Source organism: Myotis nattereri (genome assembly GCF_964212035.1).
Source record: "Myotis nattereri genome assembly, chromosome: 17".
Lineage (NCBI taxonomy): Eukaryota > Metazoa > Chordata > Mammalia > Chiroptera > Vespertilionidae > Myotis > Myotis nattereri.
In genome coordinates this window covers 39,558,878-39,584,287 of record NC_138092.1, presented here as the reverse complement: position 1 = coordinate 39,584,287, position 25,410 = coordinate 39,558,878, and the positions used below count along the sequence as shown (strand labels likewise).

The 25,410-nt window shown below is 50.4% G+C and overlaps 1 protein-coding gene across 1 annotated transcript; it reads left to right on the top strand.

Moving 5' to 3' along the window:
• On the top strand, positions 1-23,890 carry SBSPON (somatomedin B and thrombospondin type 1 domain containing; the record flags this gene model as incomplete). Its single annotated transcript, XM_081111008.1, has 5 exons — positions 1-214; positions 10,877-11,071; positions 18,861-18,951; positions 20,653-20,829; positions 22,337-23,890. 5 exons carry the CDS (start codon positions 1-3, stop codon positions 22,452-22,454), a joined length of 795 nt encoding a protein of 264 aa, XP_080967134.1. The 3' UTR covers positions 22,455-23,890.
• Positions 23,891-25,410: the final 1,520 nt, after the last annotated feature.

Sequence of the window (25,410 nt, the reverse complement as noted above, 5' to 3'; positions counted from 1 at the left end):
ATGAGGTCCCTGTGGCTGGCGCTGTGCGCGCTGGCGCGCCTGTGGCCCGGGGCCCTGGCCGGCTGCGCCGAGGCGGGGCGCTGCTGCCCCGGCAGGGACCCCGCCTGCTTCGCCCGCGGCTGGAGGCTCGACCGGGTCTACGGGACTTGCTTCTGCGACCAAGCCTGCCGCCTCACCGGGGACTGCTGCTTCGACTACGACAGGGCGTGCCCAGGTGGGTGGCGGGGCCGCGGTGGGGCGCCGGCCACTCGCCCGCAGCCCAGGGGCACGGGGTCCCCTGGCAAGGACCGCAGCCCCCAGCCCCTTCCATCCAGGCGGGTCCATCCCTCTCTCCGTCCACGTGCGCCCAGCTCCTTCCATCCAAGGGTTCCCCAGACCCTTCCATCCCGCTCCACCAGCTCCACCCTGGAGCCCTCCACCCGGCCCCTGCATCCGAGTACACCCAGCTCCATCCGTCCAGGGCGCACAGCCCCTCCATCTGTGTGCACCCCGGGTCCCTCCAGCCCCGTGCATCTACTAGACACACCGCCCCAAAGCACCCCTCCCGCCAGGGTCTGGATGGAAGGTGCGGGCGCCTTGAAGGGGCAGGGCCGCCTCCCGCCTGGAGAGATGGCACTGGCGGGGGGGGGGGGGGGCGGGGGGGGGAGCGCCCCTGGGCCCGGGTTCCTCCGCTTCCATCCTGAGAACCCTCCGGGACCTGAGGGGTGGGTGAGGGTGGCGAGGGAAGGAATGTGCAATGATCCCACTCTGGGCCGAGGGCTTGCCCAGGGAAAGAGTTCTTGGAGGCGCACAGCTGTGCACTGGGCGTCGCCTACAGGCCTCTCCACCGGCAGGGGCCCTCGGCTTCCTGAGCGCCTGTCATCTAGGTAGTCGATCAAGATTTCTCTCTCGGGTTCCCGTTGGTTTCCGTCTTGCTGGTTTCCCTTCAGGGCCAGCCTTTTCCCCCCTTGCATTCCCCATAGCATCACAGCCCGGGCTGGGCTCAGTCCCCGCGGCTGTAAGGAACGCACAGGTGAAGGGAGAACAAGGTGCACCTGAGCGCGCGGCTCTGGGAAGAAAAGTAGCCCCGCTCCCGCAGATCCCATCACCCACCAGCCGCACAGACGTTAGGGTTTGCGCCAGGGCCCGGTGTGGTGGGGTCCTCGCGCCTCCCTGGGAGAGCGGCCTGCAGGGCCCGGTCACTCCCTGGAGAACGGGGGTGGGGGGCGCCCCGCTGCCTCCTCTCTCAGGGATGGTCCCCACCCGCTGCGGGAAGAACACAGTTGAAAACCATGAAGAGTTTTTGACCCTGATGGGAAGCTAATGATTTACCGACCGCTGTTGATCTTCTTTTTGATAAGCTCTTTCCCTCTCCTGCTGGAGGCCCGGGTATTTTACTGCTAATGAAGGAGAGTGGGCTCTTCAGGAAACGCAGCGCCTGGGCCCTGTCCCAGCCCCTCCTCGCAGCGCCCCCTCCCCAAGCTGCTTCCTCGTCCTGTCCCGGGGTCTCCGGGAGCCTGGCCATGTGCAGCCCTCCCACCAAGGCTCTCCCTCAACGGCTTTGCCTGCATTTCATTCTTGTTTTGTTGTTTTTAAGCCTCACTCGGGGATATTTTTTCCCCCACTGATTTTTAGAGAGAGTGGAAGGGAGAGGGAGAGACGCAGAGAAACACCGATGTGAGAGAGACACATCGATTGTCTCCCGAATGCCCCCCGCAACCAAGGCCGGGAGCCTGCAACCGAGGTACATGCCCCTGACCCGAATGGAGCCCGGGATCCTTTAGTCTGCAGGCCAACAATCTATCCACTGAGCCACACCGGCTAGGGCCTTTGCCTGCATTTTAAAGGTAAATGCAGAACTCCTGTAGTTCGCTCTGCCCCCTAAACATTCAGTCAAGCAGGCAAACACACATGGAAAACACATGTGTGCAACACGCTTGGTGCCAGAATAAGGGACCTAGAGGCTAGAGAAGAAAAACTCGAAGGACCAGAGGAACTCAAGGAAGACTTCCCAGAGGAAGTGGCAGGCAAGCCGAGTCCTGGAGGGTGAATGGGAGGTTTCTACAGGGGAAAGGAATTCTGGGAGCATTCCAGCAGGTCCCTGTGGCCGTGGGACTTTTGTGCAGGCCTTGGGCAAGGCCCTGCGGCCACCCTGGCAAACGGGACAGGCCCGGTGAACAGTTAGCTGTGGAGATTCGGGCACAGAGAGGGATGGAGCAAGGCAAGGCCAGTGTCCTGAGGAGACCTGGCTTCCTGTGAGGACTCACGCCGCTGTGAGCAGTTGCAGAATCCTCAGAGTCTGTATTTGGTCAAAAATAAATCCCTTGCTTTCAGTCCAGCAAGTAAAAATGTTTTTTAAAAAGCCTATAATTTCAGAGAGGGGGCTTATGGAGTCAGGAATACCAGGTGACCATACCATTTCTGGAAAGCCATCCAGCCTAATAGGAAAAGGCTGGGGACCGAAAAGGCTCCTTGTTAGTAAAGGCTCTGCACCTGCGGTGTTTGGGGCAGAGAAGGAGAAAATAGAAACAATTGGAAGTTGGCCACTTGGCAAGACTGAGCCTGCTGAGCCCTCAGAGCTGAGGGTGAGAGGGCGGGCACCGTGGAGCTGACTGGGGGTCTGGAGAAGGTTGGAGGCTGCGTTCGATTTCACAACTTCACAGCTGCGGGCGCTGAGACTGCAGGGGGCTCTCGGGTCACCAAGTACCAGGAAGGGACGGCGGAGGGAGAGCTGCACCCAGGCCGCCTGAGTTCAGGCTGCCACCGGCCAGGCCTGTGTGGGCCAGGGCATGGCTAGTCTTCATGCCCAGCCCAGGCCAGCAGGGCAGAGCCCCGCTTCTGCACCCACATGGGAGCATTCCGCCTCAGTCTCTCAGTCTCTTATCACTCGGTGCTGTGTGCAGCCGGAAGCCGCTCTGACGGGTGGCGTTGCATGTGAACGAATACGGACTGTGTCAGAGCTCAGCTGCCTCACTTCTGCTCCTCCTGACCTTCCATCCTGATACACACACTGTGGCCTGTGTGTGTGTGTGTTTTGGTTTTTGTTGGTGTGGCTAAAAAATGAAATACTGGAATGCCTCTTTCTAAATAGAAAGTTATTTATTTTTACTCAGTAAAAATAAGCTATTGGACCTATAGAATTACTAAACTGCCCCCCCCCCCCCCCCCCCCCGCTAATGTGTTCTGAAACGGTCTCACAAATGCTCATGGCGGTGATGGCCAGGGTTGTAATACCAAGGATGTCTTTTCACACACCCCCCATCCCCACCCCTGCCCGCCAAGAGAAGAAATTCTCCTTTGGCCTGACCAGGGTTGGGGAGGGGGCAGGCAGAGGAGGGGACAGATCGATGCTACCTGTCTGCACAAACTCCTGGGAAGGCTTGCCTCTCAGGCTCAGAACGGCCCAGTCTCTGTTCATGGCCGGGTTGCTAGTGCTTCCTTCTAAGACCATAGACGCAGTGGCCGCATTAGGTCGTGGATGCGCCACTCAGGAAAGAGGAATCACTAGCCCACGTGGAGGGGGACAAAAACCGAGTAGCCCATCTGGGCCGGTCTCTCCTAGATTTATCGAGAAGGCAGGAAATCAACGGGCCAGATCTGCTGACGTCATATCTGCAGGAAGATGGGGCAACATACTTGAAAACACGGGCTCTGAAACTCACCCCAAGGAGGGGTGTCACAGTCCCGGATGGTTTGGAAAGTTGAGGCTTTATGGGAGCCAGAGTGGCCGAGGGACAGCGTGCAGCTCCCCCGCCTGCGTCTCTGTGGGGCCTGGCACCAGTGTTCAGCCTGCAGGACGTGGCTGCAGCGCTGGGCATGCCGTCAGGTGGGTAAAGGGGCCAAGGCTTACCCAGCCTGTGCTCTGTGCCAGGCCCTCTTGCGGGCACCTCGCAGCTCTAACTGACTTAGGTCTCATGCCCGCCGGGTTACAGGCATACCTCGGAGATATTGCGGGTCGGGCCCAGACCACCGCAATAAAGCGAGCCATGATCTTTTTGCTGGTGGATGGTCTTGCCTTCAATTAAAAAAAGCAAAGCCAACGGCTATGAAGCCCAATCAAGTGAAATGCAATACAACAAGGTCTGCCTGTATTCCTCGTGTTGGTCTCTTTCACAGACAAGGTATTCAGGGAACCAGGAGGTCAGAGGTTAGGCAATTTGTCCAAAATCACACAGCTAGTAAGTCAAGGGGATCGAACCCAGGGACTCTGGATCCAGAGCCCGCACGTTTAAGCATTATGTTTAGGTGCGTCTGAGAAAGGAGGCTTTACTAGAAGCTGGGTGCTTGCAGGGGAGGCCCACAGGTCCTGGTGGAGGAGCGAGCCTTCTCTCTCGGTTGACATGGGCTCCTCTAGGGCACAAAGCGTGTCCTGCTCCTCTTGCAGTTCCCTGATGGCTATCGCGGGGCTTCGATAACATTTGTCAAAACATGTGAGCCACCATTCCACGTGTTTTGATGTAATCTGTGGCTTCCAGGCACTGCCGGTGGGGTGTATCCACATGTCCTTTTAAAAACATTTTCTTCCTTGACTACAAAATATATGTTGCACAAAATTTGGAAAATATGGAAATGCGCCGAATAAGAAAACAACTCACCCAGAAACAACGTCATTGTCTTTTTAATTTGCATCCCCTTTTTTTTCTGGGTTTACATGGTGCCTAAAATCCCATCTTCCTAATGAGGCAGCCCATTTCATTGTCTTGCTAGCATTTCAGCTCTTATCCAGTCAATGTGTGGAAAGGAAAAACCCCAGCCCTACAGGGGCCGGGTAACGTGGTTTCTGCAGGAGGAAAGCGACATTGATCATTGTATTGGAGCCTTTTCGAGGGGCACATAGTCAGTTGGACATTGTGGTCTCATTTGACCGTCAGAGCAGTTCTGCTGAGGTTCCACAGAAAAGGACATACACATGGAGATGGAGACAGATAAAGGCAGATCACAACGGTTTAAAGTTGTGTCACGGGGGGGGGGGGGGGGGGCGGGTGCGTGTGTGTGTCAAGGGGCTCTCATTTTCTTCCCCAGAACGTCAGCCAGCAAAAGCCACGCTGTGGGCACAGTGTACAAAGGACGCTTCCGTAGGAATGAGTAGGGCCGGCTGCACTTAATGTGAGGGAGAAGGCGCTTGATCCTGGGTGGCCATCGGCTTCGAGGTTGGCAAAGAGCCAGGCAGGCAGGGCAGGGCCAGATGACAGGGGGGAATGTCTGAGTGCCGGTGACACAGCGACGTGAGAATACAAGCAAGGCCTTCCATTAAAACAGTCCAAATGCAAACTGTGTTTATGATGTGAAGGCTGCTGGCTGTCCGCTCAGGTGGTTGTTATGTGTGTGGGGGGGGTGGGCGGGGGGTATATTTGGCATCATAAAGAAAAGCATTAGAGCCAGGCTGGTGTGGCTCAGCGGTTGAGCGTTGACCTATGAATCAGAAGTTCACGGTTCAATTCCCGGTCAGGGCGCATGCCAAGTTTGCAGGCTTGATCCCCCGTGGGGCGTGCAGGAGGCAGCCGATCAATGATTTTCTCTCATTGATGTTTCTGTCTCTCCCTTCCTTTCCCTTCCTCTCTGAAATCAATTAAAAAAAGAAAAAAGAAAGAAAGGCACCAGAGAAAAAGATTTGTCAAATTACCCTTTGGGATCTAAAGACAGAATAGTGTGTCTAGTTCTGGCTGCCACAACTCTCCGAGGCTGTGGTGGGCCTGGCGAAGGTCAGTGGTCATTTTGAGGGCGGGAGTGTCTATAACAGTTAGGTCCAAAAGCTGGAGTCATCAACCTGAAGGTCGTGCGGGAGGGCAGGGGCCTGCTGAACAGGAAGTCCATGAGGGCACAGAGGAGGTAGCATATTTTTCTGCACCATATTCTGAAATTCTTGAGTGAGGGAAGTTTGGCTCAGATAAAAGGAAAAACCACTTCACACCACAGGTAGCAAAATTAAAGAAGCTTGTTACATTCAAGACGTGGTGCTGGCAGGAGAGAGAAATGGGTGAAGAAGGATGAAAAGAATGTGTGGCTGCCAGGACAAGCCGGGACCTCCCTAACCTGAAGGCACAGAGAGCACTGCTCCGCCCTAACCGGTTTGGCTCAGTGGATAGAGCTTCGGCCTGTGGACTGAAAGGTCCCGGGTTCGATTCCGGTCAAGGGCATGTACCTTGGTTGTGGGCATATCCCCAGTAGGAGGTGTGCAGGAGGCAGCTGATCGATGTTTCTCTCTCATGGATGTTTCTAACTCTCTATCCCTCTCCCTTCCTCTCTGTAAAAAAATCAATAAAATATATATTAAAAAAAAAAGAAAAGAAAAGAAAGCACTGATCCTTCCAGGGACACCCCCACCCCTCCCCCCCAGTCCCACCCCTACCCCCCCACCCCCCACCCCCAGCCACCGCTGCCAGGAGAGCACACACAGCTCTGGGCCGGTTCAGAAGCCTGTGCTTGGGGCTCTGGAAGTTTCTCCTGTCCTTCCCACTCTGGGTCCCTGTCAGCGCTTTGGCTTCTAACTAATGATGTGAGCAGAGCAGAGTCTGTTTCAGGGGAGAGTGTTACTTAGGAAGGAGGAGGGACTTGCCCAGTGAGTGCCATGTCCCCTCCCTCCCTCCCTCCCTCCCTCCCTTCCTTCCATTTTCCTTTCTTTCTTCCTTCTTTCGATGCTTCCTCCTCCCTCTTCAATCCTCCTTCCTTCTTTCCTCCCTCCCTCCCTCCCTTCCTCCCTTCCTCCCTCCCTCCCTCCCTCCCTTCCTTCCTTCCGCAAATATTTTTTGAGTACTTACCAAGTGCCAAGCACTAGGCATGAAGTGAAAAACTCAACAGCAATAAACAAGCGCAGCATATAATATGTAATTATGAATCTTGGAGATGCCGGAAAGCAAAGCACACAGAGCTCTGGGAGGAAATGGTTGTGAGGGGTGTGCAGGGGGCTGGGAAGGACTTAGCTGGGCTGGCCGAGAAGGACTCCCTGAAGAAGAAATCATTCATCTCGGCCCAAAGGGTGAGCCGAACCCAGCCGTGCCCAGTGTGGGAGGAACATTCCTGGCAGAGCGAAGGCTCCAGCGTGTGAAAGAGTTCGGTGTCTTCCAGGGGTCAGGAGGCTGGCGTGGCTGGAGCTTGGCACGGAGGCAGTGGGGGGTGGGCTGGGGGGTCCAGGTGGGAGTGGAGGGGCAGGCACAGGCCGGTCGCAAACCGCAAGGAGTTTGGATTTCATTTCAAATCAATGGCAAACCACTGAGGACGTTTACTAAGCCATCTGTTCGTTCATTCATTCATTCATTCATTCATTCATTCATTCATTCATGGAAGGTGAGTGGCACATCTTTAAGGTCACTGGACGTGGCCATGACTGGGTACCCTGTTAGGACATATGAAGCGTGCCCTTATGCACAGATGCGTCTCTGAAACGTTTCCGTCCTGGGCCTTTCTCCCTGTGGCCGCGGCAGGGACGTCTGACCACCAGAAAGCGCCTGAGGAGGGGGACTGGCTGGTGCCCAGGAAGGGCCGGTTCCGCCTCACTCTGGGTCTTTCCATTGTCTCACTCCCAGCGACTGTGACTTGCTGTGTGTCGATGTGAATCGGATACGCTGAGGGGGGGGCAAGGACACTCACGGGACAGTTCCGAAGGAAATGGTGTCACGCAGCCTGATATATGGCTCACGGTACTGAATCTCAGAGGTTTCCGCACTTCCCCCGGCCTCCCTGACCAGGGATCGCTCGTGACCTCGGACGCCTTCCAGTCCCAATCACCAAAAGTTCACAAGTTAACCGAGAATAGGTGTGTGTGTGAAGAACAGGAATGAGTAGCTCAGATGACGCTTCCAGCTCAACATGCTCTGTGGAGCAGCCTCTGTGAACGCGGTAGTTCTGTGGAAACTTGTTTCCTTTTGTCTTACCACCCCGCCACCGAGATGGTGTTGTTCTGGGCCCCAGAGCGTTCGGATTCTCTTTATCGGGACAACAGCCCATAGCATCTTGCCAAGGACTGATTCAGTCATTTTGTGCTTTGAGGATTTTCACTGTGGGTCAAACTGAATAAAATAATAGACATTGGGCATGAGACACAAATGCTGAAGGTACACTGGGAGCCCAGTTTCGGCCATACAGCTCTCCCCAGTGCCATCTTCTACCGCATGGACGGCGTGCGTGTTACCCAAGGCCGTATTTCTCACTTCTGTCATGTCCGAATGTTCATATTTGAAACAGTGGAATGAATATATATATATATATATATATATATATATATATATATATATATGTATATATATATTTTTTTTCAGAGTAGAAGGGAGAGGGAGAGATAGACACATCAGTGATGAGAATCATGGATTGGCTGCCTCCTGCACACCCTCTACTGTGGATGGAGCCTGCAGCCCGGCACATTCCTTTGACCGGAATCAAACCCAGGACCCTTCAGTCCGCAGGCTGACGCTCTCTCTATCCACTGAGCCAACTGGCTAGGCGGGCACCAAGTATATTTTTTAAAAAGTGTAATAGTAACTGTTGTTCAAGTCTAAACATGAGGGCAGGATTTGCTAGATTCAGAGATGAAGAGATTTGTTTGGGTAGCAAGAGATTTATTGAAAAATGAAGGACAGCAGAAGCCCTTTCCGCACAGCTCCTAGCTCGGCTGTCTCTTTAAATACCTTGTGGTTTTTTTGGGCCATTTTCATCCCGAGATCCTGAAGATAAAAAGGGAGAGGCCAACAAGAGAGGACTGGAGCAGGAAACGACCTTTGCTGAGTTTCCAAGGATCGTGTGTGTGTGTGTGTGTGTGTGTGTGTGTGTGTGAGTGTGTGTGTGGTGGATATTGGGAACGAGTTCTGACGTGGCTCATTCTTGCTGCTTTAGGTGGTTGGCCTATGAGTCATGTGATAACTATGAGTTTTTAGATGATTCAGAAAAAGATTTTAAACCAGTTTGGAATTTTTGAGTCACTACCAGGTGTTTATGTTGGGTGGGACCCTTTTCGAGTCAGGGGTAGCTATGTGCTTGCGGCCAAAGGACATGTCTTCCCAGAGCCTGAAGCTCCAATGTGCAAGTTGGGTTTTCAAGTACAAGCTGGCGGAAGTCCAAGCCAGGTTTCGGAGAAGCTAGGGTGCTTTCTTGGTGAGGTCTCTGCAGACTCGCGAGTATGAGGGTGAGGGGGAGAGAGAGCCATGTTTCATGGCAGAGAAAGAGTGTTGGCACCTGGTGTCAGAGGTACATAGATCTCCTAGCCCAGTGGTTCGCAACCTTGGCTGCACATTAGAATCACCTGGGAATCTTTTTAAAATCCTGATTTCTGGGCCTCATCCTCCGGAAATTCTGTTTCTTTGTGACTAATGTTGTGGCCCCACCCCATAAGAAAGAAACAGAATTTCCGGAGGATGAGGCCCAGAAATCAGGATTTTAAAAAGATTCCCAGGTGATGCTAATGTGCAGCCAAGGTTGAGAACCACTGTTCTAGCTTCTTGTTCTTGTCTTATACCTGATTTCAAGTCCTGAAATAATTCATTTCTAAACCTCATTACAGTCCTTTTATAGACTCACCAGTGACCCCGTGCACAAAATTTGTGCACATTAAAAGGATATTAATTAGAGGAAATATTTTAATATTGCTATTTGCCCTTTCTCTATAATGGAAGTGTCAGAGATGAAAGAAAATGAGTAAAATGTATAGGAAAATCTTCCTCCTTTCAGAGTCTGGGGCACGCCATGGGAACCAGAGTCAAGTCCCCACCCACCCACGTGCACCTCGAAATTGCGAGGGACTCAGACCATTGGGCTAGATCCAGACCCGGCCAGCTCCAACCCCATCAAGCCCCACCAGGCAGTGGGTGCACCTTGAGGTCCCCCATCAAGCCCCATGGGCAGAGGGCGCAGCCTCAGGTCCTCTGGCCAAGCGCTGGGGCAGGGGCCGTGGCCTGAGGTCCCCCATCAAGCCCTGCCAGGTGGGGGGGGCGTGGCATGAGGTCCCCCAGCCTGGTGCCAGGGTGTGGGGCATGGCTGTCAAGCCCCACCAGGTGGGGGGTTGGGGGGGGGGGGTCGTGCACAGCCTCGGGTCCCTGCTGATTGCTCGTTAAGGCTCATTACGGGTGCTTGGCCTCCGATGTGGGTGCAGCCATCTTGTGTTATGGAATCCCTCCTGCGCTGTGGGCGCAGCCATCTTGATTGTTACGGCATGATGGTCAATTTGCGTATTCCCTGTTTAATAGCTAGAAGAGTAGGACTTTCAGTGGGAAAGCTAACTGTGCAACCACCTGGATTTCACAGTCATGGGCAGGAATTAACGCTCCAGCCAGATTCTGGGCCTGACTCTGCCCCTTCCTGGTGACCACGATGCTTTGACCTCTGCGGGCCCTGGTGGCTCATCTCTAAGCTGGACACCTCTCATGGTTCATGAGTCCATGACCGCGGAGGGTGAGGATGAGCAGCCTAAAGTGAGGGGTCCCCTGGTGTGGCCCTAAGCCTGTGTCTTCGGCAGACACATTGGCTGAAATTCCCTGGGCAGGTGATGGGCCCGTTGGCGGGTGATGTAACACTTCTTGTTTATGCTTTTGTTTTCCCCTTTACGATGACTGTAATGCATGTGTGTTACTGTTACAATAAAAAAGTACTGGCCAGGGGAGGAAACAGTTAAAATCAAGACTAAAGTATAAGCCCGGGGAGTATGAGGAAGTAGGCCTCGTCTCTTTATTCAGGTGTGTCCCTGGCTCCGACCCACCTTCCGGACCCGAACCTGCGCCTGCCTCTGCGAGGCCACCGGCTATCAGTTAATCATCAGGGCCGGGGGTCAAGGTCAACGGGGCCCAGCTGAGAGGGCGCCTCCGGATGCTGGCTCAGCCAGCGCGCATTCCCGTGGGGGGACGCCTCTCGGAGCTGGGAGGGAGCAGCTGGGCAGGCTGGGCTCCCCGGGTGACCGTGCCCCCATGTTTTGCAGCTCGCCCGTGCATCGTGGGGGAGTGGAGCCCCTGGAGCGGCTGCTCGGACCAGTGCAGGCCGGGGGCCCGCGTGCGGCGGCGCCTGGTGCAGCAGGAAGCCCTGAACGGCGGCGCGCCCTGCCCGGCCCTGGAGGAGAGAGCCGGCTGCCTGGAGTACTCGACGCGGCGGGGCCAGGACTGCGGCGGCGCCTTCGGTAACGTCCTGCGCGGTTTCCATCGCTGGGGCCCCTGCGGGGCCAGGCGCCGGGCAGGGCAGGTTCCAGCGCCGCAGCGAGTGGGCTGGGCCGGGCGGGTCTGCAGGGAGCAGATATGATGAAGTTCAGGAAATGCTGGGTGGAGTTACCGGTCAGCTGCATCCATGTCCCCAGCCCTGCTGTTTCCTCGTGTGTTTATAACCCAGCCGTGGCCCCTTCTCCTGGTGCTGGGACTCAGTGGTTGTTAGAAACTCAGCCAAGCGGTGGCGATATTTCACGCAGGGGAGTGAGTGTCCCCGAGGGAGACTAGTAAGTCCATTGCACCTTTCACTGTCATTCCTGTTCGTCGCATGCACGGGGAAATAGTAGAAACCTGAGACTCTGCTAAACGATGATAGAATGATTCTCTTGGAAACACCTGCCCCAACTAGATTGGGGCTGATGGGATCAGATTTGTAGTTTGAAAAGATCATTGTGGTTGTGGAGGGGCCAGGAGCCGGCCCCTTGGGGAGTCAGAGCCACGTGAAGCTCCCCAAGAAACAGGCAGAGGCCGGTGCCCATGTTTGGATCTGGATGGGACCCGCCCGAGCAAAGCACTGACTCTCAGGAGAGCGTATGTTTTTCATAGGAACTTGGAAAATTTCAGGTCGGCGTCCTGCTCGTTAAGCCATTATGTTCCTCTTTCCACTCCGCACACGGATATTCCCTGAGAGTCTGCAGGTGCGGGCCCTGGCGGTGCCAGGGTTACAGTGGCGAGAAATGGTGACCAGGAGCCCACTGTCATGTAGACACATCACTGTCCAGTGGGAGGCGGAGGTGAGCACCAGCTCATCCTGGGAAATTGATCTCGTAAAGTCACAGCTGTAGCTTGGTCCAGCTGGTAGGGATCGCGTGGGTGAGAGGTGTGGGCCTACAGAGTGTGTGTTAAGCTGATTTCCCCTGGTCTTGAGGGTTAGGGGAGCCATGGAGGTGGGAAGGGAGGGGCGTCCCTGAGGATTGGGGGTGAGGCTGGGAGGCCAGTGTGGGGAACCAGAGAGCCAGGTAGAAGGGCTTGGAGGGGTCGGGCCCCATCTCGGGAAAACGTGACCACGAGCCGCAGGGACACATAAGCTGGGCGGGCGGTCCTGGGGCAGGGCTGCCAGACAGGGACCTATGGCCAGAGGCTGTGGTGGGGCCACCATCCTGAAGGAAAGGGGAGGGACCTGCCAGAGCCTGTGTCTAGTGATGTCAGCGGAGCAGCACGGCTGGAGTCTCGGGGCCACAGAGCGGCCAAGGACCAGGGCCAGGCCAGCTTGGGTCTTATAACCACAGGCGTTAGGTTCTCACCGGCCTTTGGATGCTGGGTGTGGTTTCACAGGGTCTGCAAACCAGGCTGGGCCTAAGTGGCTAAAAATCTGCTTGTTTGGCTATTTTTAAAACAATTGGATGCGTAAAATTTTGAGTTTGGTGCCAGTCGGCTTTGGAGCTATCAGGTTTCAGCCTGCATGGGGGAGTGAATGCCTAGGGCTCATTTATGTCACACAGGGAAGTACAAGAGGCCCCTTTGTAGAAGCCAAAGGAAGGCCTGGGTGTGGGGGACAGTGGAGGAACCCTCCCCCCCTTTCCTCCCAATGCAGGGCCTGGGAGCGCCCTGGCTAGGGTTCTGGTCTTTATCATAAAAGCCTTGGGAAACCACTAGGGTGTTTTCTCCAGGGGCCGGTGTGAGCAGGTCTCGATTTGCAAAGATCGCCCTGGTCGTGGTGAAGAGAAGGGCTGGGCGGGGGGCGCCTGCCATGGCACATGGTCCTCTGAGGCACACAGGGAAAGCGTTTGGTGCTCGCAGAAACCAAATAGGACCGAGCCACATCCCGCCCATCACTCTGCAGAAAAGGCTGAGGAGGAAGCTGTTCTCGGACGTGAGCGGCTTAAAAACCTGTCAGGAAAAGCCGCCGCTCCATTCCTTTACCTCCTGTAGAATGAAAGTGCACTTAGCACCATAGAGGTTCTTTGGTAGAGAAAATGGTCTGATTTACCCCACATTGTGAATGGTGAATGTCTCCAACATTGACTTTCCTATTGGGATGTCTTGGAATTGATGATCTTGCCACAAGCTGGTCAGGGAGGACAGGACACTTCCAACATTCCACTCTGGTGGTTCCTAAGGTGTAGTCCTGGACCTCGGCCCCACCTGGGAAGCTGTTGGAAATGCAGGTTCCTCGGCCCCACCCAGACCCACAATCACTGGGGCTGGGCCCAGCCCTGCGTTGTCATGAGGCCTCCAGGGGATGGCGTGGTGCACCCAAGCTCAAGGACCACAGCTCTGGCCCAAGCATGGGCCCATGGTTCCCCCAGGCCTCTGCCTCGAGCTGGATGGGTAGCTGAAGGGGCTGCATCAGGGAAATGTGGGTAAATCGGACCATTTTCTCTACCAGAGAACCTCTCTTTATTATGCTAAATGCATTTTCATCCCACAAGAGGGAGGTGATAAGGGATTTCCCCCCACTTTACTTGACTAAATGACTCCCTTTCCCAAGGGGCATCTCACTAAGTCACTAGTGTTCTGGGGAAATCACGGAAAATGATGGACTGTCGGGGAACACAATAGGGAAATGAGATGATGTGAAAATCCAAGGGGGTGGGGTCTTCAACCTCCCAGTTTCACCCCAGTGCCCGTGCCTTCATTTGCGTGTTTTACTAAGACTCCCTGAGTGCTGTGCTGGGTGTGGAGGTGCCAACTTGAGTGACAACTACATCACAGGCAGTTAGAGCTCGGGGTGGTGAGTGGCACGACCAATGGACGTGCAGATTGGGGAGGGAGCGCTCACCTCTACCTGCAGCTCAGCCCTGCTTCGTGGTCACCTGGGTGGGTGTCCTTCCCCTCCCTCCCTCCCAGACCTCGCGTTCGCAGGGCAGGAGCCCTTGTCACATGGCACACTGACCCCTCCCATTTGCGTGGCAAAGAGTGTTTGTAGCCAGTGTTGATTCAGTCTCCAAAGCGATCCTGTAAGAGAGGGAATGCGCTTTCTACCTCGGCTGAACCGAATTACCACTAACGAAGTGGCTCACAGTAAGGCACCTTTACCTCTGCAGTGCGGGAATGATCCAACCAGGCTCACTGGGCTCAACCCGAGCCAGTCAGGAGCTGTGCTGCTTTCTGTGGGGGGAGGGGGAGGGGGTGGGGAGGAGGATCGTTTCCTGGTGGAAAGGGGTCCCTGCCATTAGGGGCAGAAAGCTCAGTGGGACTGTGACCTGTAGTTATGTGGAAAGCACAACTTGTAAGCAATGAACTTGGATACTTAACTGAGGGGATCTGAAAGCAGAACGTAGAAGGTGGGGTCGGGTTCTTCTTGCAGGGAGAGAGAGAGAGGGAGAGAGAGAGAGAGAGAGAACTATTCACCCCACCGGGAGCAGGACGTGGTGAACTGGGGGACTTCTCAGCCTCCCTGAATGGCAAGGCACTCAGAGGAGACGTTGGAGACAACCCCCCTCGTGTGGTTGGCTCACCTTGGTCAGTGCCGCAGGAAGTTAGAGATGAAAACACCACGAACTTGGTGACTCCAGCAGCTGAAAGGCATCCTCTTTGGTTACTGAAGTCAGAAGCCAGATGGGGCCTCACGGGGCTACACAGGTGTGCCTTTCCCATCGTCCACGTCCCTTTCCCCACGGCCCTGCTTCCGTCTCCACAGCAACAGCTCGCCTCTACCCCTCTGCTCTAGTGTGGCATCTGCCTAGGACTCCGCTCTCTTTCTTCCACTTTTAAGGACCCCTGTGATTACACGGGCCCAGCTCCCTGGACAATTCAGGAGAATCTCCCTATTTTAGGATTGACGGACCAGCACCTTAACTCCTCATTGCCCTGGGACCTGACGTATGCACAGTGTGGGGGGGTCAGGGCGGGGACATCTTTGGGGAGGCCACTGTCCTGCCTGTCATTATCCTTGGTTTGCACAGGACATGGGAGCTCAGAGAGGTGACAGCATCGGCAAAGGGCCACAGAATTCAAACCTGGGTCTTGTGGCTCTAAATCCTGTGCTCCCCCAGCCCCCACACTTGGTATTGTTTTGCTGTTAACCATTAGAGTTAAAATTGCAACTACAGATTCTGGTTAATGCTAAGTAGAAATACAAAGGCCCCGTGAGGCCAGTGAATACAACGCAATCGCCGACATGATCTTATGATCAAGTAGCTACTTGCATTTTTCCTGTTTCATTCAATGCATATTTTGACCGTTTGTCCTAAAAACAAACCCAAAAGCCACACGATCGTATCCATTGCACACAGACAGTTCCGTATGTGTGTTTTCCTCCTGCAGGGAGGTGAATGTGCATGTGAAACTGTGCTTCCAGGCCAGTGCCGTTGGCCAAATTTCCTTTCTATTCTGTTTTTACCTAAATCTACAGGCCAGGGGTTCCGAGCCTGCTGCCGTGACACCCCACTGTGTCCGAGGGCTTTATGAAATTCTCAGAGCAAATTTACTTTCATGTTCAAAGGGAGTATGTGCGGGGCCACGCTGTTAGGAGTGGAAGTTGTTGTAAAAGCCAACAATGGTAGGCTGGTGGGATGCCAGGGAAGTTGGCCAGAGCAGGAGGAACTGGCATTGATTGAGTCTTTGTTCTGGGCACCCAGTGACGGACTTCCACACATAAGGAGAGTGGGACTGGCAGCAAAAATAATTTCTAAATTACTTACCACCCCTCAGAAATGACAGTGAGATTTGCGGGGCAGATTACGGTCCTGGTTCAGAGACCTGCAGGCCACCTGGCTCCTGGTCTGCTTGCTGAGGACTCCTGGGCGGGGAGGCACCCTGTCAGTTGGGCCGAGGGGGTAGGACACACAGGACACAGGGCCCAGCGTCCGGGGTTACCAGCCACCGTTTATCATGGGTCTGTCCCCAGGGGCTTGGCACTGACCATGGCAGTGGGTCTTACAAAACCAGAAGCCACCTTCTGTGCTGGGGCCCTTGCTCAGTCATTTACTATTTATTTCCCCTTTAACTTCTGTGAGCCTCATCTTTTTAATTTTTTAAAATTTTTATTGATGCCGAAACCGGTTTGGCTCAGTGGATAGAGCGTCGGCCTGCGGACTGAAAGGTCCCAGGTTCGATTCCGGTCAAGGGCATGTACTGGGTTGCGGGCACATCCCCAGTAGGAGATGTGCAGGAGGCAGCTGATCGATGTTTCTAGCTCTCTATCTCTTTCCCTTCCTCTCTGTAAAAAATCAATAAAATATATTAAAAAAATTTTTTTAATTGATTTTTAGAGAGGAAGGGAGAGAAAAAGAGAGAAACATTTATGCCAGCTGCCTCCTGCATACTCCCTACTGGAGATCAAGAACCCAACCTGGGCATGGGCCCTGATTGGGAATCGAACTGGCAACCACTTGGTGGGTGCACGGGATGATGCCCAACAACTGAGCCACACAGACAGGGCAGCCTCAGTTCTGTGGTGAGAAAACCGCCTAGAACACCTCTTTACAAAGCCTCCGTGAAGATGGGTGACATGACACTAAATGCGAGAGCTCTTCCTAAGCAAGGAGGTTAGACGTCCAAGGTGCATCCCACGACAGACGTTCGTCGGCGCCCAATATGAGCCGCCACAGCTCCTGGGCCACAGCCCCCACCCCTCCCCTGGACTTCCCCTGGCCCAAGGGGTCTCAGAGCGTAAGCGCTAAAATTCTCCCGTCCTCCCTTAGGTCACTTCCCATACAGACGGTGATCAGGGACAGAGAGGGAAAGTGAAGCAGAATGTAAATGCTTCCTGGGAAATATGCTTTATAAGACAGTGCAACTTGTGATCTGCATTATAATAGAGACCGCGAAGATGAGGAGTGTGGTTTGGAGACGGCCTGGTACCCCCCTGTTTAAACACAAGCCGTGAACACATTTCTTACCTTCTCTGCACCACAATCTCATCTGTGAAATGGGAACAATTAGGACCTCAGAGGGTGCTGAGAAGCAAAAGAGCTAACCCAGGAAAAGTGCCTCGCGTTGTGCCCAGAAACTTAGCAGGACGTCCTTGTTAGCTTTTATTTTTATCATTGCTAAGGCTTTTCTTGGGATTTTGTATTAGAAACTGGAGTCCTAGCCGCTCTGTTCCTGAGCCTCGCATTAGTGCTTGTGCCTTTGGGCTTTGTGGTAATGTACGCAGCGCAAATTAGAAGATCAAGTAGATGTTTTGAGTAAAGAAACACACCCTGAAACTGTTACAGTCTGCTGGTAGGAAACATTCTCCACTTAGCAAATAAACACACAAATTCATCAGAACAGAAATGAAAACAGCCTGTGGGAAAACCAAAACCCGTCAGATGTCTGTTTCTGAGAATTTGGTCTCAGACAAACAGAGAAGGAGCCTGACATGTGTGCATTCACTTGTTCTTTCTGTCTGTGGATTTGGAAGTTTAAAAGCTACAGTCACATTTAGAACACGTGTTCCGTTCTCTTTGGAAAAAAAAATTGTTAGTGCAGCAAGGAAGCACCATGCAGCTGGGGCTCTGGGGCTTGTGCAAGACAGAGAGGCCTTTCTGCTGGAGAGATCAAGCACCAACCACGGAGACAGTAATACCTACAGCTCTTGGGGGCAAGTGGCTGCCAGGTTTTGGCCACTCTTGTCTTACATTCCCTAGGAATTTAAAAGTGACTCCTCACTAAGAAAATCTAGAACAGAATAGGGCTGCCACCTTGTGGCCGGAAGGTGCCAGGTAAAACGAACATGTAGGCTTGAAGCATCAATTTTGCCCGATACCCAATTGTGCCGTTTTGCTCATGTTGATGATGACGTTGGTACCCAGACGCCAACATCAGCGGGTACCTACTCTTCCTGGGTTGGTCCTGTTTCTGAAATGAAAGGGAGGAAGGGCTGCTGAGCATTTCAGCTGCAAGGCTCAGTGCAGCAGAAGACCCTGGGGAAGGAGGACTCCTTGGTGGCAATGTGGTGACTTCATTCCTTCTCTCACTGACCCCTTGCACACACACTGATTGAACGTGTAAGGGCCAGTTTTCCTTGCGTTGACAGCAGAGTGGAATCGGTGGTTATCTGCAGGTGCTACCTAGAGGGGCAGGTGCTGCCCTGGGCTTAGAGATGAAATAGGAAACACACAAATAAGCTAACAGAAGGAACAGAGGTGGGAAGAGTTCTTGGCTCATTTTCTCTTCTCCCACCCAGAGCATCAGGGTTGGGGAGGAGTGGGGGAGCAGTGACGGGGGAGGGGAGGGCACAGGGAGAAGGCTGCACTGGCTGGCACCTGGCAGCCACACCTGGGCTGTGCGGTTGGCAGTAAAGCTTCCAGGCTGTGGTTACCAGATGTGGGAAGCACTCACACTTCCTTCCTTTGCTTCCGTTTTTCCTTTCTCATTTCCTCTCTGGTCGTCCCTTTTTCCTCCTTCCTTCCATCCCTTTTCACTCCTTTGTCTTCTTTCCTTCCTTCTCTCTCCCCCTTCATTCTTTTACTTTATTCTTCTGATCTTTCCCCTTTTATCTCTACATTTCATCTGTAAAAATACTCTCTCCCTTCATTATCTCACTTTTTCCTTGGTTAATCCCCGCCCGCATTGTTCTTTAATTTCCTCTGGGCTGCTCCTACTGGCCTTTCCCTTTCCGTGTTGTTATTCTGCAGACAAGCCTGCTTATCCAAGGTCTGCAGCCCCCTCCCCACTCGTGTGTGTCCACAAATCTGTATCGAATGGGTTTGGGGACACTGACCACAGGCCTTCGGCTTGAGAAATGAGGGCTGTGGACAGGCTTGAGGCCAAGTTTGGGAAGCGTCGCCCTGAGTACTGCAGGCCTCAGGTGTTCACTGTCCTCCTGTTTTCCAGTCCCTGCCTTCATAACTACCTCTGCATTCAACAAGGAGAGAACAAGACAAGTTGCCTCCCCGCAGTGGCCGACAGACACACAGAATGCCAGGTAATTTGATTTTCTTTCAACTTGTCTTCACTTGTATGGTCGTCAGCCCACCACAGTCCACGTGGCGTGCTGGGGTTTCCCGTTACTTGCTCAGCGCCTTTGGGTAAAAAGGACTCTACCTCGGAGTTGGGAAAGCACTTGTCCCCTCCCTGTTTTTGTTGGACTTTAAAGCTGCATCTGTCTCTGAGGTCTGACCCCCCAGAAATGCGCTATATAAAACGGGGTGAGATCCCGGTCAGTCACATGAAGGCTGCTCCTCTTAGTCTCCCTGGGACCATGGACCCCAGCACCTCCTCTTTGGGGAACTTGCAAGTGGCCCAGGCCGGACCTCGGGGGGTTTCTAGGAAGACTCATGGCACAGGCTGGGAGGAACCTCCGTGCTCACTCAGTCCACGCTCCTGCTGTCAGAGTAGGACACCAGGTGGCTGCACGTTCAAATCCCTACTGCCGCTCGCCGGTCACCCCAGCCTTTTCTTGAAAGATGAGGCTGTCAATACCTACCACGTGGGGTTCTTATGAGAACTTAATTAGTGAACATCATTGAAGAGGTGGCGGGTTGAGCTGTCTGGAGTCGATGGGAGCTGCACCATACTTTTCCTCCCTCAGTACTTTAAGGTACCTAATGAATGACACCCGCCGTTGTTAGATATCTTTAAAAAAATGTATTTCTATTGATTTCAGAGAGAGGAAGGGAAAGGGATAGAAACATCAATGATGAGAAAATCATTGATTGGAACATCAATGATGAGAAAATCATTGATTGGCTGCCTCCTGCACGTCCTCCACTGGGCATGTCCCAACCGGGATTCGAACCGTGATCTCCTGGTTCATGGGTTGACGCTCAACCACTGAACCATACCTGCCAGGCTAGAGATCTTCTTTGAAGCAGATGCTCCAAACACTTTCTATCTAACCGATTACAGCTCATAATTCTATGGACAAACACTAGCCACTAGCCCATTTTAGCATAGTTAGAACCTAAAAGGCAACATTCAGGGTTTTTACTCTGCTTTATTTCCCCAAAGAATAAAATTGTGTTGCTTTTGAGAACAAGACTCTGAAACATTCGCCCATGTCTGGGGCCCTCATTCTAGTCAGTGAGTGAGTTTTCCAAGCGTGGTGTCAGGTGACACTAGCCTCAGTCACAGAAAGACACGACTCGGCTTTATCTGTGATGTCCAGTATAACTTGGATGTTTGACTTCAAGTCAAAACTCCCGTCATTACCCCAGACTGTGCAGGTGAGCTGGGTGGGGTGTAGGGAGGGCCCTGGGGGTGTCTGAGGGACCAGCGCTCGCCTGGGCGTCAAGGACAAGCCTTCCTGGGACTCACATGTTCTTAGGCTCAATCATGTTCTTGTTCAATTGATGTAATTCCTTAAAATGTCAGCAAACTTATCAAGGGCGATTTTCCCACTGACATGTGCTTTTATACACAGCTTAGTGGTCAGGCCAGACAGGATACAGGATATCCGGATTTCTGCAGACCCATGGTGACCAGGTAATCCAGTCATGGATGAAGAGCCTAGGTTTAAGGCAGCTGTCACAGTCCAGCGAATGAGAACCGGCACAGGGCACGCTGACCAGTGTGGGACCTGAGCAGCTCTGCCTGCTCCAGGCGGTCAGGCATCCCCGGACGACAGGCTTCCTATAGGGCTAAGCCACTTCCAGAGCGAGTGAAATGGTTCCTTTTTCTGCTCTAGGTACTGCATGGAGTTCAAGACCGAGTCACTGACTCACCACTGCGCCAGGGAAAACCGCCCTCTGACGCGATGGATGCAGTACCTGCGAGAGGGGTTCACAGTGTGTGTGGACTGTCAGCCTCCAGCCATGAACTCTGCAAGCCTGCGCTGTTCCGGAGACGGCCTGGACTCCGACGGGTAAGCAGGGGAAAGGGGTTGAAGGACTTGTTACTCATTCGGAGATCTGTCCTCAGATGACAGATGACCGGCACAGAGCACATCAGGTGTGAGTTGGAGAGTCAACACAGGGAGTGAGGGGACTCTCCTCCTGGCCACTCCTGAGTCCAGGCCCAGCTCCTCAAAACCCAAAACCCAACTGATCCAAAGACCACTTAAATGCCTCTCTTAGGGTGGTGACTTAAAATATGCAGATTTCTGAGCCCTGCCTGAATCTGCACCTTTAGGGGTGGATTTTTAACAATCTCCTAGATTGGGGATCAGTGAGTATTTTCTGTAGGGGCCACATGGTCTCTGTCACAAGTACTCAACTCTGCACCACAGCATAAAAGCAGCCAGACACAGTATGTAAACTGATGAGCTGGGCTTTGTTCTAATATTACTGTGTTAGTGGGCACTGAAATTTGAATTTCATATTTTGATTTTATCAGCTCTTTCGAAATGTCTATAGAAAAGTGAGGGGGGGACTGGATTTGGCCCATGGGTTGTAGCTCACTGACCCCTGCCCAGATGGCTCATTCCCACAGCAGGTTCAGAACCACTTAGTGTAGTCATGAGATAGTAGTGGTAGGCTCAGCTTTTTGGGGTCATAAACCTACAGAAATCTACAGATTGTCCTAAAGAATTGACCCTTGAACACATTTCACCATCTTGAAAAGCTATGCCAGTCCTATAACTCGTTTATCAGTTAAATCTGATAACACTATTTGTAATTAAGAGAAGTGCAGGGCACGGATCATGGTTTTTAAGTATGTCAGATGGAACTGGTAAAAATACAGATTAGAAAGTAAAATATGGACCTTTCTAGTTACTCATTATTCCCAAAGTATGTTTTAAGGCTTAATAACTTGGATTTTCTTTTATTAGTCACTTGTGCCTAACAGCCTCTGTATTATTGAGTATACCATATGAACAGTAAAGTGAGTAAGGAATTCATATGAAAGAAAAACTTAATATTTAGACTTATTACTTTTTCTGAATACCTCATCCATATTTTGACTTGAAATGAATTTCTAATTTAATTTGTACCCATAAAGTACCTTAAACCCTGGCTGAGGTTCCAGTGACTTTAAATATAATAATTTCAATAATCTGGCTTTACTCTTTCTACTTCTCCCATTATTTTTTCATTATGGAATCAAAGAGTTGGAAAGGATTACAAGAGATGATTTGGTTCAGACCCCTCTAATTTAAACATACATGACCCAGGAAGCCGCTTTCCTTTATGTGGCACTTTATATACTCAAGTCAAGTAACAAATACAGTGACCTCAAATGAGGATAATTGGTAATTTGTTTCAATAGAACCCAAAGAAGGGAGACTCAGTTTGCAATCATTTTTAAAAATTTCAATTTACAATGTACTTCAAAACTCCATGTATGATTTTTTTAAACTGGTATATAATTTTGTAAGTTAGAATTTTTAGTTTGCTTTAGGTGTAACTAACACTTTCAAAATATTGTTTCAGAAATCAGATTCTCCACTGGCAAGCAATTGGCAACCCTCGGTGTCAAGGAACTTGGAAAAAAGTTCGGCGAGTAGACCAGTGTTCTTGTCCAGCTGTGCACAGTTTTATATTTATATAGACCACGAGGTAAATATCTCAGTCTGTTTGTAAACAGGCTAAATACTATCAAGTCATGTTTAATGCTTCATAAACCTTCAAAAATGGTGTGGCCCCGATCCTGAGACACGTCGTTGCCACACTCCGAAGGAGAAAGATAATTTAGGTGCTAATTTTCAAGAAACACAGCACTCAGTTGAGGACTCACCCTGAAGTGTCCTGTGGTTTTGTGTCCTTGACCTCCCACATAGTCTCCTCATTCAACAGGTGGCCCATGCAACACAAAATACATCTGTTTGCACTAGAATTACTACAACATGGTCCATTTGTTGGTAAGTTGTCATATTAGGGGATCCATGCTTTGAATCTTGCATTTTTTCCTCCCTTTTCTGTAATTTTCAAAAATGTATACAGATATATGTACACTCTCACATACATTTCTTATATGTTCTTATACAAACTCTGAAATGACTAATTTCAAGCAAAATGTCACAAATAATTTTCTACAAGACAAGCTATTTAAGATATAGTAAGCATTTTGTAATAATCCAATAGCTCTGCTAAAAATACTTATTTTGAAGAACTAGTTAATTGAAAAGATCAATGAGTTCCTTTAAATATACTTTTCATGATAAATTTTGACACCAATGACTGAAACAATTATGAAAATTCTACCATCATTAGAATCTAAGATTATTGCTAAAGCCTGAAACTGACCAAAATCATCTTTGAGTCAAATTTAGTTGAAGTGAACTCACTACTTATTTTCTATAGCATATCATAGTCATTTTCTTATGTTTGGAGTGGAAGGCAGAGGAATAGATCCTTTGGCCTCGTACACATAGAGTATTAGTCTTATGTTCTGATTGGAGAATCAGTGAGATGAAGTGGCTTAAGCATCTAGAATGCCAAGTGACTCTTCAAGTCGGCCACAGAACCAAATCCGGCTTCTCATACAGAACTCGGCTTTGATGGAAAGCCAGACTATGCCAAAGACTGTGCTGTAAAAGCGCAGCCCTTTTCATTTTCTTTTTTAACAAATGTTAAATCCAGGATATTTTCTTTGAAAAATTGAATCTCAAGATTTAAACTGTATGAAATTCATTTGTATAAAATATTATACACTAGCAAATGATTTACATATTTCTCTGTACTTACCATGTAATGACAGAATGACAATTACAAGCTTGATAGAGATGGAAAATATTTAATTTTAATGCAGAGAGTATTCAATTTCTTGACTAAATATTCATTTAACCATCTGCGTGATTTTTGTGGTAAATTAAATTCTTCAGAAATTATTAATAAACAAATTTCTCTCTCAAGGTTAAGAGTTCAGTATTAACATTTTATGATCATTTCTAACATTTGTCAAGCAAGGTTTTTGAAAATATACCTGGGTAATTTTCAATGTTACTTAAAATTTTTATACCAGTAAATAAACTGTGTTCACATTTTAAAAAGCTCTTTACTTGTTTGATTAGAAAATACCCAAATTTTCTGGGCTGGTCAGAGAATGAACAAAAGTTCACCAAAACAACCTTTGGAATTGACACTATGATGACTAACAGCAATAAAGCTATGATGTAGTTAAGGTTCACTATGTCATAACATTTAGCATATTTAAAATGCATAAAATCAAATTTTTACATTTAGTTTTTAATGCATAGCCATTAATTACTTTCATCTTATAGTATATTTTTGTAATTTCTATTCCTGAGAAAAATTTCATCGGCTAGACTTAACTATTAACAAGCATTTCAAAACTATTATTAATTCTTGCAAAGCCCAAGTAATGAGGTCAGAACTGAAACATGTAGTCCAAGTGATTAATGAAGAAGCAAAATTTTTATTTTCAAAGTTAAAGATTAAAGTATTTAAGACCTCTTTGGTATCCTTTTTAATTGAGTACCTTAGAGTTAGGGGCCTGTCCACAGGCACTCTGCAATGATTTATGGTCCCTAGGGCTACTTAATATTAATGGACTGATTTTCAAAAGTGCAGGTGGAAAGTAACTTGAACAAAAATAAATACACCCACACTCAGGAAGGGGAAAAGAACTCTGGATCATTTAAAAGAGAAAAGTTAGACTCATCAAGAAACAGAGAGGACCTTAATAAAATCAGAAATGAAAGTGGTAAAATAATAACCGACACCATAGAAATATGAAGGATTGTAAAAAAATTACTATGAACTATATGCCAGCAAGCTGACAATGTGGATGAAATGGACAAGTTCTTAAAAAAATACAATCTCCCAAAACTGAATCAGGAAGAACCAGAAAACCTAAATAGACCGATAATTAACTGATGAAATAGAAGCAGGGGAGTTTTACCAAACCTTCAAAGAACAATTAACACCTATCCTCCTCAAACTACTCCAAAAAATCCAAGAGGAAGGGACACTTCCAAGCTCTTTTTATGAGGCCAGCATTATCCTAATTCCGAAATCAGATAAAGACACTACAAAGAAAGAGAAATTCAGGCCAATATCCCTGATGAACATAGATGCTAAAATCCTCAACAAAATATTAATAGGAGCCAGCAATGTGTTAAAAATGTCATACACCATGACCTAGTGGGATTTATTCCAGGGATGCAAGGCTGGTACAAAATTCACAAGTCAATAAACGTGATACATCACATATATAAATTGAAAGACAAAAATCACATGACCATATCAATAGACATAGAAAAAGCATTCGGCAAAATCCAACACCCATTTTTTAAAAAAAATTTTTTTTATTGATTTCAGAGAGCAAAGGAGAGGGAGAGAAAAAACAACAGAGAGAGAATTACTGATCGGCTGCCTCATGCATGCCATCCACTGGGGATCGAGCCCGCAATCCAAGAAATAAATTTAGTTCTGCTCCGGAATGAAAATTTTAATCAGCCATCTTGTCTAGGTATGTGCAAACACGATGCAAAATAAACCTGGTTCTGCCCTCTGAAGATATTCTAGTGATGGTTCATACATGT